Consider the following 12,383-nt stretch of genomic DNA (forward strand, 5'->3'; position numbering starts at 1 on the left):
GCCATTGGCGGAGCGGGCGCGGCGTCGCGGGGCGGGGCCTGGGTGCACGCGGCGGCGGCGGCGGCAGCTGCTCTGTTGCGACAGGAGGGAAAGCGCGGCGGAGAGCGAGGCCGGCGGAGCCCCAGGAAGGAGCAGCAGCAGCGAGGCCGGGTCTCCTGCCGCGATGCCGTCGGACCTGGCCAAGAAGAAGGCGGCCAAGAAGAAGGAGGCGGCCAAGGCCCGCCAGAGGCCCCGCAGAGGCCCCGAGGAGAACGGCGAGGAAGCCGGCGGGGAGCCCGAGGCCGCCCGGGGGGGCCGCCAGGCCAACGGGGCCGACGCCGAGCCAGGTGAGCCGCCGCGACTCCGCCACGTGGGCCGGCCGGGGGGGGGAGGGGGGTCAGCGGCGCCTCTCCGGCAAGGCGCCAGTCCTCAGTGAGGAGCCGCGGAGGTTGCTGCCCTCTTCCGCCTTTCCCCCCTCGCCAGTCCCTTTCCTGGGCCGAGCCGGGGAGGCTACCCGGAAGAGCCGCTCCTTCCTCTCGCATGTGGGGCAGGGCCCCCCCCCCATCGGGGTGATTCAGCTCCTCCTCTCAAGCAAGGCTCCAGTCCTCAGTGAGGAGCCACGGGGGCTACCGCCCTCTTCCGCCTTTCCCCCCTCCCCAGTCCTTTCTCTGCCCAGAAGAGCCGCTCCTTCCTCTCGCCGGCTCCCCCCCTTCTCTCGCATGTGGGGCAGGGCCTCCCAAGACGGGGAACATCGGGGTGATTCAGCGCCTCCTCTCAAGCAAGGCTCCAGTCCTCAGTGAGGAGCCGCCCTCTCCCGCCTTTCGCCGGGCCGAGCCGGGTGAGGGTCCCGGAAGGGCCGCTCCTCCCTCTCCCCCCTTCTCTGGCACGTGGGCCGGCCTATGGGGCACGAGGCTGCCCGTAAGGGGGGGGTCCCCCACCGGGATGAGTCATCGCCTTCTCAGTCAGGAGCCACGGGGGTTGCTGCCCTCTTTGGGCTTGTACCTTTCCCAGTCCTTTTACTGGCTGGGGTGACCCCCCTTTGTGGAGAAGTCACCCCCCCCATAAGCCAGCCTTTCTCCACCTGTGGGTCCCCAGATGTTGTTGGACTACAACTCCCATCACCCCTAGCTAGCAAGGCCAGAGCTCCGGGATGGTGGGAGTTGTAGTCCAACAAAATCTGGGGACCCACAGGTGGAGAACCACCTCATGTCTTTCCAGAAGGCAGCTTTCCTTATCTCTCTCCTTGTGAAAGGAAGGGGCTTGGCGGGGGGGGCACCCAGTTCTCTCTTCCCTCCCCTCCCCCAAGCCAACACCACCCCCCTGAGAGGATCCCTTGGTTCTCATGGGAGCTGTGGTTCCCCCTCCAGATGTGGACACCATCTCCAAGGCCATTGAGGAGTTTGAGCTGAAGAAGGCGGCCGCCCGCGCCGTGACGGGGGTCCTTGCCTCGCACCCCAACAGCACCGACGTCCACATCATCAACCTCTCCCTCACCTTCCACGGACAGGAGCTGCTGAGCGACACCAAGCTGGAGCTCAACTCGGGGCGGCGCTACGGCCTCATTGGCCTGAATGGCACCGGTGAGGCCAAGGGCGGGGCGGAAGGGGCAGGAAGGGGCATGGCTAACATGAGGGTAGGGTAGGCAAGAGGGTCAGTTGTGATCGCTTCAGCACTGGGGGTTGGACTAGATGGCCCTTGGGGGTCCCTTCCAGCACAAATCCCCCCAGGTCCTGAGGCCCAGGTGGATGGGTGCCGGGATGGAGGGGTGGGAGACGGTGGAGCTTACTGTGAAGCCTGGCTTTGCAGGGGCCAGACTCAGCCTTCCAGCCCTTGCCAAGGTGGCACCGATGCCAGTGGAGCTCTGGGAGGTTTTTGGGGCCCCCACTGGTCCATTTGCCCTTCTGCCAAGGAGGGAAAAACCAAGGCGGTGACAGCCTGCCAAAGGGGAAACTGGCACCTCTCCCTCAGAGGCTGTTGGGGTGCGGTGGGAGCTCAGTTGTTGGGCACTGCCTGGCCTCTTCTTGGCAGAAGATCAGCCTCCTTGGCCAGCGTCCGAGGAGCAGCTCAATGGCCCTGGATCCGTCTCCTGGGGACTATTTCCATCGCCTGCGGTGTGAGGTCTGTTGGGCAGCAGCTCCCGTCAGCCCCATGTCCAACCAGGCGAGAGTATTTCTGCCGGATACTGTCGTCTCTCTTGGGTGCCACCTCAGACTGATCTGGTCAGGCAGTTTGCAAAGATGGAAGTTTGGTGCCCACGTAGAAGTTCTGTGTTTTTGCTGGTAGGTGCCCTATCTTTCCTGTCAGAAAATCCTGGGTTTCGTTGACTCAGTCGTTTGGGGGTCTTGCTGCCCAGGGCCCCCTCCCTCCCACCACCGTTTTTTTTTTGCTTTCCAAGGAGCACAGTTGGCCATCAGGGCCAGAGAGACAACATCAGCCCTGATCACCCACTCAACCATTTCTATTTCTGTTTCTCATCTGATTCCTGTGTTGTGGGGAGGGGGGGGTCGATCTAGATGAGCCTTGGGGTTCCTTTCCAACTCTACAGTTCTGTGGTTCTTTGGTACTTCTTTTGCGTGTGATAGTTTTCATATGTGAGGTCAGTCAGGCATTTATGTGGGCCAATACCAAAAACTTCCTTCCCACAACTTTTAAAAAGTTACTTAAAAAAAATACTATACCTGCATTGTTGTGTTCCAAGACGATTATACATATAGGTGTTGAGTCTTGTAGATAGCCGTCCGCATGGCGTTTAAATAAACTTGGGAAGCTTCCTTCCTGAGTATTCATGCCGTGGCGTCATGTGTCCTGGGCCTGCCTTTCTTGTTGGGGGTTCCCCGGCTGGGGGTGGCACTATGTGGCAGCCCTTTCCCCATCAGGGCCCTCTTCTGCGGGGGCCACGAACCCCAGGTATAGAGGGGAACCTGAAGGAGACCTTCCAGTTCTGAAGACTGCAGGACCACAGAAGCAGGTTTTACGGGAATCTCGGGGGCCGGAGGGCCAGTTCACCAGGCATCTAGGAGTGACCTTCCTTGTGGCTCCCTTATTGCTGGAAGTGACCAGAGGGGTCTTGGAATCCTGGAAGGGACCCCGAGGGTCGCCCAACCCCCTATAAGGCAGGTATCGCAGCAAAAGCACTTCTGGGTCATTTCTCTAAGGTAGTCTATTTTAAAGTTTTTATGTGTTTATAGGCCTATTGCACTTTTAAACTTAAAATCCATTGTTGTATATTGTTTTAAATGTTTGTTTTGCAATTGGGATTGTAGGTCCATTTGCGTTTCTCAAGCTGGTCTCTGACCGTAATAAATTTCATGTTCACCCCTGACACTCCGAGTCCTGATTGAAAAACTCCAGGGAAACAGGTCCCCCCCCCTTCCACTTCTGAGGGAGTCTGTCCCTCCCACCATGAGTGGCTCTCACCCTTGGAGGTGTCCCCCTGGGGTTCACTGGGGCCCTCTGTTTCCCTTGCCCAGGGAAGTCCATGCTGCTGTCGGCCATCGGGAAGCGGGAGGTGCCCATCCCCGAGCACATCGACATCTACCACTTGACCCGCGAGATGCCCCCCAGCGAGAAGACGCCCCTGCAGTGCGTGATGGAGGTGGACACGGAAAGAGCCATGCTGGAGCGGGAAGCAGAGCGGCTGGCGCACGAGGACGGTAACGGCTCTTAGATTGGTCCAGCGCCCTAAGACCGCAGGCCTCCCAGTGGAGCAAATCGGGGGGGGCACACATCTCCCGCTGCAGCAGCAGCGCAGGGGCCCAGAGCCAGGGGGGCTCACCTGCTTTCTCTCTCCACCCCCCCAGCTGAGTGTGAGAAACTGATGGAGCTGTATGAGCGCCTGGAGGAGCTGGACGCGGACAAGGCGGAGATGCGGGCGTCGCGGATCCTGCACGGCCTGGGCTTCACCCCCCTCATGCAGAGGAAGAAGCTGAAGGACTTCAGCGGCGGCTGGCGGATGCGGGTGGCCCTCGCCAGGTGGGTGCTGGGCGGACGGGATGGGCTCCTCTGCGGCTGGGCAGGCTCCCTCACACCAGCCTCCCCTTCTCTCCCCCCCCCCCTCGCAGGGCGCTCTTCATCCGGCCCTTCATGCTGCTGCTGGACGAGCCCACCAACCACCTGGACCTGGACGCCTGCGTGTGGCTGGAGGAGGAGCTGAAGACGTGAGTGTGCGCAGGGAGGCCCCTCACCCCCTGCCCCATGGAGCTCGGCCTTCCCTTCCAACTCAGGGGCCCACCTACTCCACCATCCTGTTCCAAATGCTTGTAGGAAATGAGGGATCGAGATAGACTGCCTCTGGACCTGGAGGTTCCATAAAGAGCCTGGCTGCTGGATTAGGCCAGTGACCCACCAGAAGCCCCCACGTAGGACTTGAGCCCCAGAGCAACTCTCTCCTCCTGCTATTAGAAGCATCGCTGCTTCCAGGTGTGCAGGCAGAGCAGAGCAATCCTGGCTAGCAGACTTCCATAGCCTTCTCCTGCTCCATGAATTTGTCTAATCTTCTTTTAAAGCCATCCAGGTTGGTGGCCGCCTGCAGGAGGGAGTTCCACAGTTTAACAAAGCCCAGTTGGTTTTATCTGTCCTGGATATTCCAAGGTTCAGCTCCAGGGAATGTCCGTTGGTTGAAGAGTTAGGAGAGAGGGAATATTAATACTCATAGTAATACTACTACTACTACTGCTAATAATATTTTTATTATCTGTACCCCACCCATCTGACTGGGTTTCCCCAGCTACTCTGGGCAGCTTATGGCATATCTAAAAACAACAAGCATTAAAAGCCTCCTGATACAGGAGGGCTACCTTCAGATGTCTTCTAAAAGTCAGTTGTTTATTTCCTTGACATCTGGTGGGAGGGTGTTCCACAGGGCGGGTGCCACCACCGAGAAGGCCCTCTGCCTGGTTCCCTGTAACTTCGCTTCTCGCAGTGAGTGAACCACCAGAAGGCCCTCGGAGCTGGACCTCAGTGTCTGTGCTGAACGATGGGGACGGAGACGCTCCTTCAGGTCTACTGGGCCATGGCCGCTTGTGGCTTTCAAGGTCAGCACCAAAACTTTGAATTGTGCTTGGAAGTGTATTTTCAGGACCAGTGTTAGGTTGTCTCGGTGGCTACTCCAGTCACCAGTCTAGCTGCCGCATTCTGGATTAGTTGTAGTTTCCAGGTCACCTTCAAAGGTAGCCCCACGTAGAGCCCATTGCAGTAGTCTAAGTGGGAGATAACCAGAGCATGCACCACTCTGGCCAGACAGTCTGCAGGCAGATAGGGTCTCATCCTGCGTACCAGATGGAGCTTATAAACAGCTGCCCTGGACACAGAATGGACCTGCACCTCCATGGACAGCTGCGAATCCAAAATGACTCCCAGGCTGCGCACATCTTTTCTCACACTTCTGGCTCTGCTTCTGCAGGTTCAAGCGCATCCTGGTGCTCATCTCCCATTCTCAGGACTTCCTGAACGGCGTCTGCACCAACATCATCCACATGCACAACCGCAAGCTCAAGTATTACACGGTGAGCAGGAATCGGGGCCAGGCGCTGGGCGGTGAGGGTTGCTGCTGCCTCCTGAAAGAGACTGGCCCTGCTTCCAAAATCAAGGGTGGTGGGTCCTCTTTTGGGTGCCTGCCACCTGGCTGTGGCGGCTGGGCCTGGAGGGCTGCAGGATGAGGCCCAGGCCAACGGGGATGTCCCTCTCTCCTCCTCCAGGGTAACTACGACCAGTATGTGAAGACCCGCCTGGAGCTGGAGGAGAACCAAATGAAGCGCTTCCACTGGGAGCAGGATCAGATTGCGCACATGAAGGTAGCCATCCCAAAGGGCGATTCACAACAGAAAAATAGAAAATGAGAGTATAATATACAGTATGAAACAAGCATATTTTAAAAGCCATAGAATGTTAATTGCTCTTGTGCTCCCCTTCCCCCCCAAAAAAAAATCTGGGGTGCTGTTGCTGGTTGGTGCTGAGCTATATGGAGCCAGGGGTGTTGTTGGCCAGGGGTGGGGGACAGGATCTGGCCAGCCCCACCATGATGGGCATTTTGGCAGGTGGGTCCCTCTGACTCTGGAATTCTTGGTGGCCCGGCTTCAAAGGAGACCTCGTCTGAGTCTTCTGTCCAAATTTATTCCCCTCCTTTCCCTGCTCCCTGTGCCCTCGCCTCTGTGCCCACCGCTGACCTCTGAATCGTTGCAGAACTACATCGCCCGCTTTGGTCACGGCAGCGCCAAGCTGGCCCGCCAGGCGCAGAGCAAAGAGAAGACTCTCCAGAAGATGATGGCCTCAGGGCTGACCGAACGGGTGATCAACGACAAGGTGAGGTGGGGAGATGGTCAGCCTGTGCCCCCACAAGTGGGGGCTGAGCCGGGGGGCAACTCAGCAGGCTTTCCTGGGGCTCTTGTGCAGGGATGGGGGCGGCGGCTAGAAGACCAGGACTTCAGTTCCTGTAATCAATGCAGCGGGTTGGTCTGGATGAACTCTCCACTTCTGTGGTTCTCTGACCAGCCACCCAGGACCCCCCTGGGCGGGTCTGTTTCCTTCCCCGGTGCTAGCTGGCATTGGAGGGGAGAAGGTGGCAGCGGCTCCTGGCCTGGGGTGCTGCAGGGAGGAGAAACCAAGGGTTGCTGACCTGGACCCCCCCCCCCCTTGTTTCCCTCTTCTTCCCCAGACACTCTCCTTCTACTTCCCCTCGTGCGGGAAGATCCCGCCTCCTGTCATCATGGTGCAGAACGTCAGCTTCAGATACAGCCAGGATGGGGTGAGTGGAGGGTCTGGGGGGGGGGTCGTCAATATCGGAATTTCATTCCACTCTTCATTTGTATGCCGCCTATCTGTACTGTGACACACAAGGCGGCTCACAAGCTGAGGAAGCAGCAAAATGTACGAATGAGAGAAAAGGCCAGGAAGAGGCCGCAGGATCGAGGCTTATAAAATTATTCCTGGCGTGGAGGAAAGGGGAGAGGAGAAAGCTTTCCTCCCTCTCCTAACATGGAGACGTCCAATGAAGCTGAACGTGGGAAGATGGAAGGGAAATGTAAGGAAGTCTTTCCTGCGACAGAGGGTTAAACTGTGGAACTCCTTCCCGCAGGAGCCAAACTAGATGGCTTCAAAAGGGGATTAGGCAAAGTCATGTAGAAGCATTGGTGGCTCCTAGCCAGGATGGCTCTGCTTGGCCTCTGCAGTCGGAGGCAGTGAGTGCTTCTGAATCCCAGTTGCTGGAAACCAGAGGACAGGAGAGCCGCTCTTGCACTCGGATCCTCCTCCTGGGTTTCCCAAAGAGTTGTCTGGTTGGCCACTGTGGGAAGAGGACTAGACGCGGCATAGGCCTGGTCCACCAGGCTCTTGTGATGCTGCTAAGGAATCGGGGGCAGTTGGCAAGCCCCCAGCTGGCTCCAGCTCAGCGGCCGACGTGCCGGTCGAACTCCAGTCCTTGGTGCAGCATGAAACAGTGACCCACACCTTCAGAAGCTGGAGCACGCTCTAATCAGCCAAAGTAAACACTACGCCACAGAAGTGGCAGGAGACGGCTGGAAAGAGCGTCAGTGTAATCAGCGTAAGGTAAAGGTAAAGGTACCCCTGCCTGTATGGGCCAGTCTTGACAGACTCTAGGGTTGTGCGCCCATCTCGCTTAAGAGGCCAGGGGCCAGCGCTGTCCGAAGACACTTCCGGGTCACGTGGCCAGCGTGACAAGCTACATCTGGCGAGCCAGCGCAGCACACGGAAACGCCGTTTACCTTCCTTCTAGTAAGCGGTCCCTATCTATCTACTTGCACCTGGGGGTGCTTTTGAACTGCTAGGTTGGCAGGCGCTGGGACCGAGCAACGGGAGTGCACCCCGCCGCGGGGATTTGAACCGCCGACCTGACGATTGGCAAGTCCTAGGCGCTGAGGTTTTACCCACAGCGCCACCCGCGTCCCACGTAATCAGCATACATCAGGACAAAAGGAAAAACATGTCTTCTCCCTTCCGTGTCCAAGCAAGCAGCATAAGCAAAAGCTATACACACAGACGGAAGTTCCCAGCAAGCTGTGCTGGAGTGTAAACAGACATGTGACACACAGCAATTCCACACGTCTGTTAAGGTGGAACGGAATATCGTAACACTTATGTTATCAAGTATCTTCTAACAGTCCAATCCAGGGCAAAAAAACACACACAAAAATCTGACTTTGAAGTAAGCAGCTGATACCAAGTATTATTCAGTAATACATTACAATATAATAGCGCACAATAAGATTAACTCTCAGAATATCAGTAAACAATAATTAAACTGAAATCCCCACTCAATGAATCATTACTACGCTATAACTGTTCAGAAAAAAATTAATAACAGCAAGCCGCAGTATATTTAAAATATCATGCAAGATGATTGAACTGAGCAGACAAGTCATATAACTTAAAACGTTAGAAATAAAGTTAGGAAACTTACTTACCTGCCTCCCTCTCTGTCTGTCCCCTTCAGCCCTGGATCTACAACAATCTGGAGTTTGGCATCGACCTGGACACTCGCGTGGCCCTCGTGGGGCCCAACGGGGCTGGGAAAAGCACGCTGCTCAAGCTCCTCACAGGGGAGGTGAGGACCTGGCGCCCATGGCTTGCTTTTGGGGGGGGGGTCGGGGTATAGAAATGGCCTTTTCCCCTCTGCTGGAGTCTCTGACCGGCTTGCCCTTTCCCTCCAGCTGCTGCCCAGCGACGGCATGATCCGCAAACACTCTCACGTCAAGATCGGCAGATACCACCAGGTGCTGTTTATTTGGGGGGTTTCCCAGGGCATTGCTAAGGGGACCTGGAAGGGTGGGGGGCCCTGCTAGTTCCCTGTGGGTGCAGAGAGCCAGTGAGGCCTAGTGGCTACAGCGTTGCCCTAGGGCCTGAGTTCGAATCTCCACCTGGCGTGAAGGCGCTTGCTGGGTGTGACTTTGGGGGCCAGTCCCTGCCTCTCGGCCTAGCCTATCTCAGAGGGATGTTGTGGGGGGCAAAATGGGGAGCGGCAATGTGGCCCCCTCCCCTCACATCCTCCCTCTTCCCCCCCGGCCTCCTCAGCACTTGCAAGAGCAGCTAGACCTGGACCTCTCCCCGCTGGAGTACATGATGAAGTGCTACCCAGAGATCAAGGAGAAGGAGGAGATGAGGAAGATCATCGGGCGCTATGGCCTGACGGGGAAGCAGCAGGTGGGTCTGGCCTGGGGGGAGAAGGAAGGAGCCCCAGGCCTGTGGTGGCTGCTGGGGGGCGGGGAGCAGAGTCTGAGGGGCAGCCCCTGGCAGGACACAGAAGACCAGGGGGCAGCCCTGGGGAATCCGAGGCAGGCAGGGGGAGATCATAGAACAGCAAGGTCCAAACACAGGAATCTTAGGTAAATGGCCACCCAACCTCTGCTTAAAAGCCTCCTAGGAAACAGCTATTACTGTCAAGATGTTCTTCCTAATGTTGAGAACCTGAAACTGCGCCTGAGTCCTGGGTCCAGTTCTGAACCTTTCAAGCGAAGGTGCCTTTAGGGGGTTTCTGTGTGCAAAGTGGGTCTCCCCCCCCCCCCCCATGAGCTGGAGACCCTCCTTCTGCTTAGACCAGCGCAGGAAGGGGGAGCGTTGCTCTTGAGCTCAGGCCTCGCTTGAGGGTTTCCCCTTCGAGCCCCTGAGTGGCCCCTATGAGAACAGGCTCCTGGGCTGGACGGGCCCCTTTGGCTCTTTCTCTTCTGACACGGTCGTGCCCGGCAGGTGAGCCCCATCCGGAACCTGTCGGATGGGCAGAAGTGCCGCGTCTGCTTTGCTTGGCTGGCCTGGCAGAACCCCCACATGCTGTTCCTGGATGAGCCCACCAACCACCTGGACATCGAGACCATCGACGCTCTGGCAGACGCCATCAACGACTTCGAGGGAGGCATGATGCTGGTCAGCCACGACTTCCGGCTCATCCAGCAGGTCAGTGGAGGGGGCTGCCCCAGACCCAGCACTGGGGACCTCTGCTTCACCTGCGCCAGAGGCTGCCTCTTGCCACGCTGGGGGGTGGGAAGAGCCCTCCCCTTCCTGCAAGGAGGATGAAGCAGGTGCTGGGTGGGGAAGGTTCCATAGTGAAGGAGTTTATGGGGTCCGTTACCCCCTCCAGATGTTACTGGACTCTCCCATCAATCTGACTGATGGGGGCAGGAAGTTCAGCAACATCTGGAGTTGTGCCAGAGGGCCTTCTCAGTAGCGGCGCCCGCCCTGTGGAATGCCCTCCCATCAGATGTCAAGGAAATAAACAACTACAGTCATACCTGGGGATAAATGTGCTTCAAGTTAAGTATTTTTGGCAAACCGGAAGTAACGGAGCGCATTACTTCTCGGTTTTGCCGTGCATGCATGCGCAGACGGTCAAAATGATGTCATGTGCGGAAGCGGCGAAACGTAACCCGCGCATGTTAAGACGCGGGTTGTGTTCGCTTCAGGATGCGAACAGGGCTCTGGAACAGATCCCATTTGCATCCCGGGTACCACTGTATCTGACTTTTAGAAGACATCTGAAGGCAGCCCGGTTTAGTGAAGTTTTTAATGTCTGATGTTTTATTGTGTTTTTAATATCCTGTTGGGAGCCGCCCAGAGTTGCTGAGGCAACCCAGCCAGATGGGTGCAGTACTATTATTGTTGTTGTTGTTGTTGTTAACAACAACAACAACAATAACAACTATTATTACTATTCCCCAAATAACAACCACACGCCCATCATTTGGTGAAGAAGTAAAAGGAGTATTTACTTACATAACTTAGGTCTTGAAGTAGCAATTACAGTAGCAAAATGAAGGCAGTTTTATAACTGCTATCTAAGCTATAAAAGTACAAAAAGCAAGTTCCAAATGGTGTCTGAGTGTGTGCTTGGAGGCCCAGGCAGGATGGAGTGTTACCGCTTCCTGCCAAGGCAGGCAAAGGAAGTGACCTCGCAGAGTGCACTCTAGTGAATTTTTCAGGAAAGCTCTGTGACCCTCAGCCCCCCCACGTGCCCCTCTGGCAAAACACACATTGTTGCTTTGGACTTGGATGAGGTCCCGCACTTTCCCTGACGCAAGAGGCCGCCTGCTCTTCCTTCCAGGTGGCCCAAGAGATCTGGGTCTGCGAGAAGCGGACGATCGCCAAGTGGCCGGGCGACATCCTCTCCTACAAGGAGCACCTCAAGTCCAAGCTGGTGGGCGAGGAGCCGCCTCCGCAGATGGCAAAGAAGACTCACAGCGCCTGAGGGCCCTCTGCCGGCCCGGTGGGTCAGCTGAGCCGCTTCCCCCCAGAGACTGGTGCCAGCCGCAAGCCCACCTGCTGCCCCTCCGCCTTGCCAGGGGGAAGGAACAGGCAGCAACAGATCTTCTCTTCAGTTCCTGAGCTCCTGCCGCTGCTGCTGCTGCTTCTTCCTCTTGCACAACCACCACCTCTGCACTCTCCTTCCCTCTGCTCCCCCCAGCTGGACAACCCCTTCTTCTCCTCCTCTTCTTCTTCCTCCTCCTCCTCCTCCTCCTCCTGCCTGCAGAGGGAATTTCTCCAGCCCTCTGCACCAAGCGGGAGGTGGGGGTCCGGGCTGACACCGCAGGGCTGACTCTCTGCTTTCATTTCCAGACTTCACTCCTTGGGCCTCCGTTTGTTTTTAGCGATTATTATTTATCGATGTAATTACCAGACCTGTTGGAGAACTTATCAGCCAGTAATAAAGAGGAAAAAGTGTTTCAATAGTTCTGCTTTCTTCTCGTGGAGGCGATAGGGGCGGGGGGCGGGGGCAGGAAAGCTCTGTGTGCCTCGGCTCATCTGGAAAATAAGGTAAAAGCAAGAGTTGACGTCTCGGCTGGCTGTTGGGTTGGCTTGACCGTGGCCGTGCCATCCTCATTCATGTTTGGGTCTGCGGGGAGTGGCGAGCGCCTTCTCAAAAGTGACTAAGAGGGAGGCCAGGTGATCCTGAAATGCTCTTCTTTGTGGCTCTGAGCATCCCTTGCCTGCCTCAGCTCATGTGGAGCTGTACCCACTCTCCCACACTGCCCTACTAGCCTGTCTCCCCTCCCTGGCTTCTTCAGGTGATGAGACACACACAATGGATGCTTGACCCACCAAGGCTACTGAGAAGTATGTCGTGCCACTTTTTTTTGGGGGGGGGAATCCCTCCCCAAATATCAAAGCCACTGCCAGAAGCTCTCCCACCCAACAAGCATTTTATACTTCCTTTTCTGGAAGGGCTGTGTCACATGTTCCCTGAAGCGGAAAGCCGAAAGGGGCACAATCCCATCTTGGGTTTGGCTCTGACCCCCAGGCAGACTCACAGCTGGGTTGCCCCACAGCCCTCAGGTCCCCCCCACCTTACCGAGATCTCTCCCTGGTTGGCCCATAGGTGCCTGGAGCAAAGTGGGCAGTGAAGGCCTGTTTCCAGAGGGTCTCCCCTTCTGGGGATGCCGGCAAGCTCTTCCCGTCTTGGGAGG

General features: G+C 57.0%; 2 protein-coding genes across 2 annotated transcripts in view; both read left to right on the forward strand.

Annotated features, from left to right (window-relative positions):
* Positions 1–12,383, forward strand: part of LOC310660898 (uncharacterized protein) — a 561,482-nt gene that overhangs the window by 164,102 nt on the left and 384,997 nt on the right. The gene's annotated exons all lie outside the window — the stretch shown is intronic.
* Positions 63–11,646, forward strand: LOC310660904 (ATP-binding cassette sub-family F member 2). Its single transcript, XM_083406425.1, has 14 exons — positions 63–326; positions 1,347–1,559; positions 3,450–3,632; positions 3,780–3,951; positions 4,041–4,136; positions 5,381–5,483; positions 5,676–5,771; positions 6,160–6,279; positions 6,632–6,721; positions 8,426–8,536; positions 8,643–8,705; positions 9,004–9,132; positions 9,676–9,879; positions 11,024–11,646. Exons 1-14 carry the CDS (start codon positions 164–166, stop codon positions 11,165–11,167), a joined length of 1,887 nt encoding a protein of 628 aa, XP_083262551.1. The 5' UTR covers positions 63–163; the 3' UTR covers positions 11,168–11,646.

Source organism: Podarcis tiliguerta (genome assembly GCF_965153285.1).
Source record: "Podarcis tiliguerta genome assembly, chromosome: 12".
Lineage (NCBI taxonomy): Eukaryota > Metazoa > Chordata > Lepidosauria > Squamata > Lacertidae > Podarcis > Podarcis tiliguerta.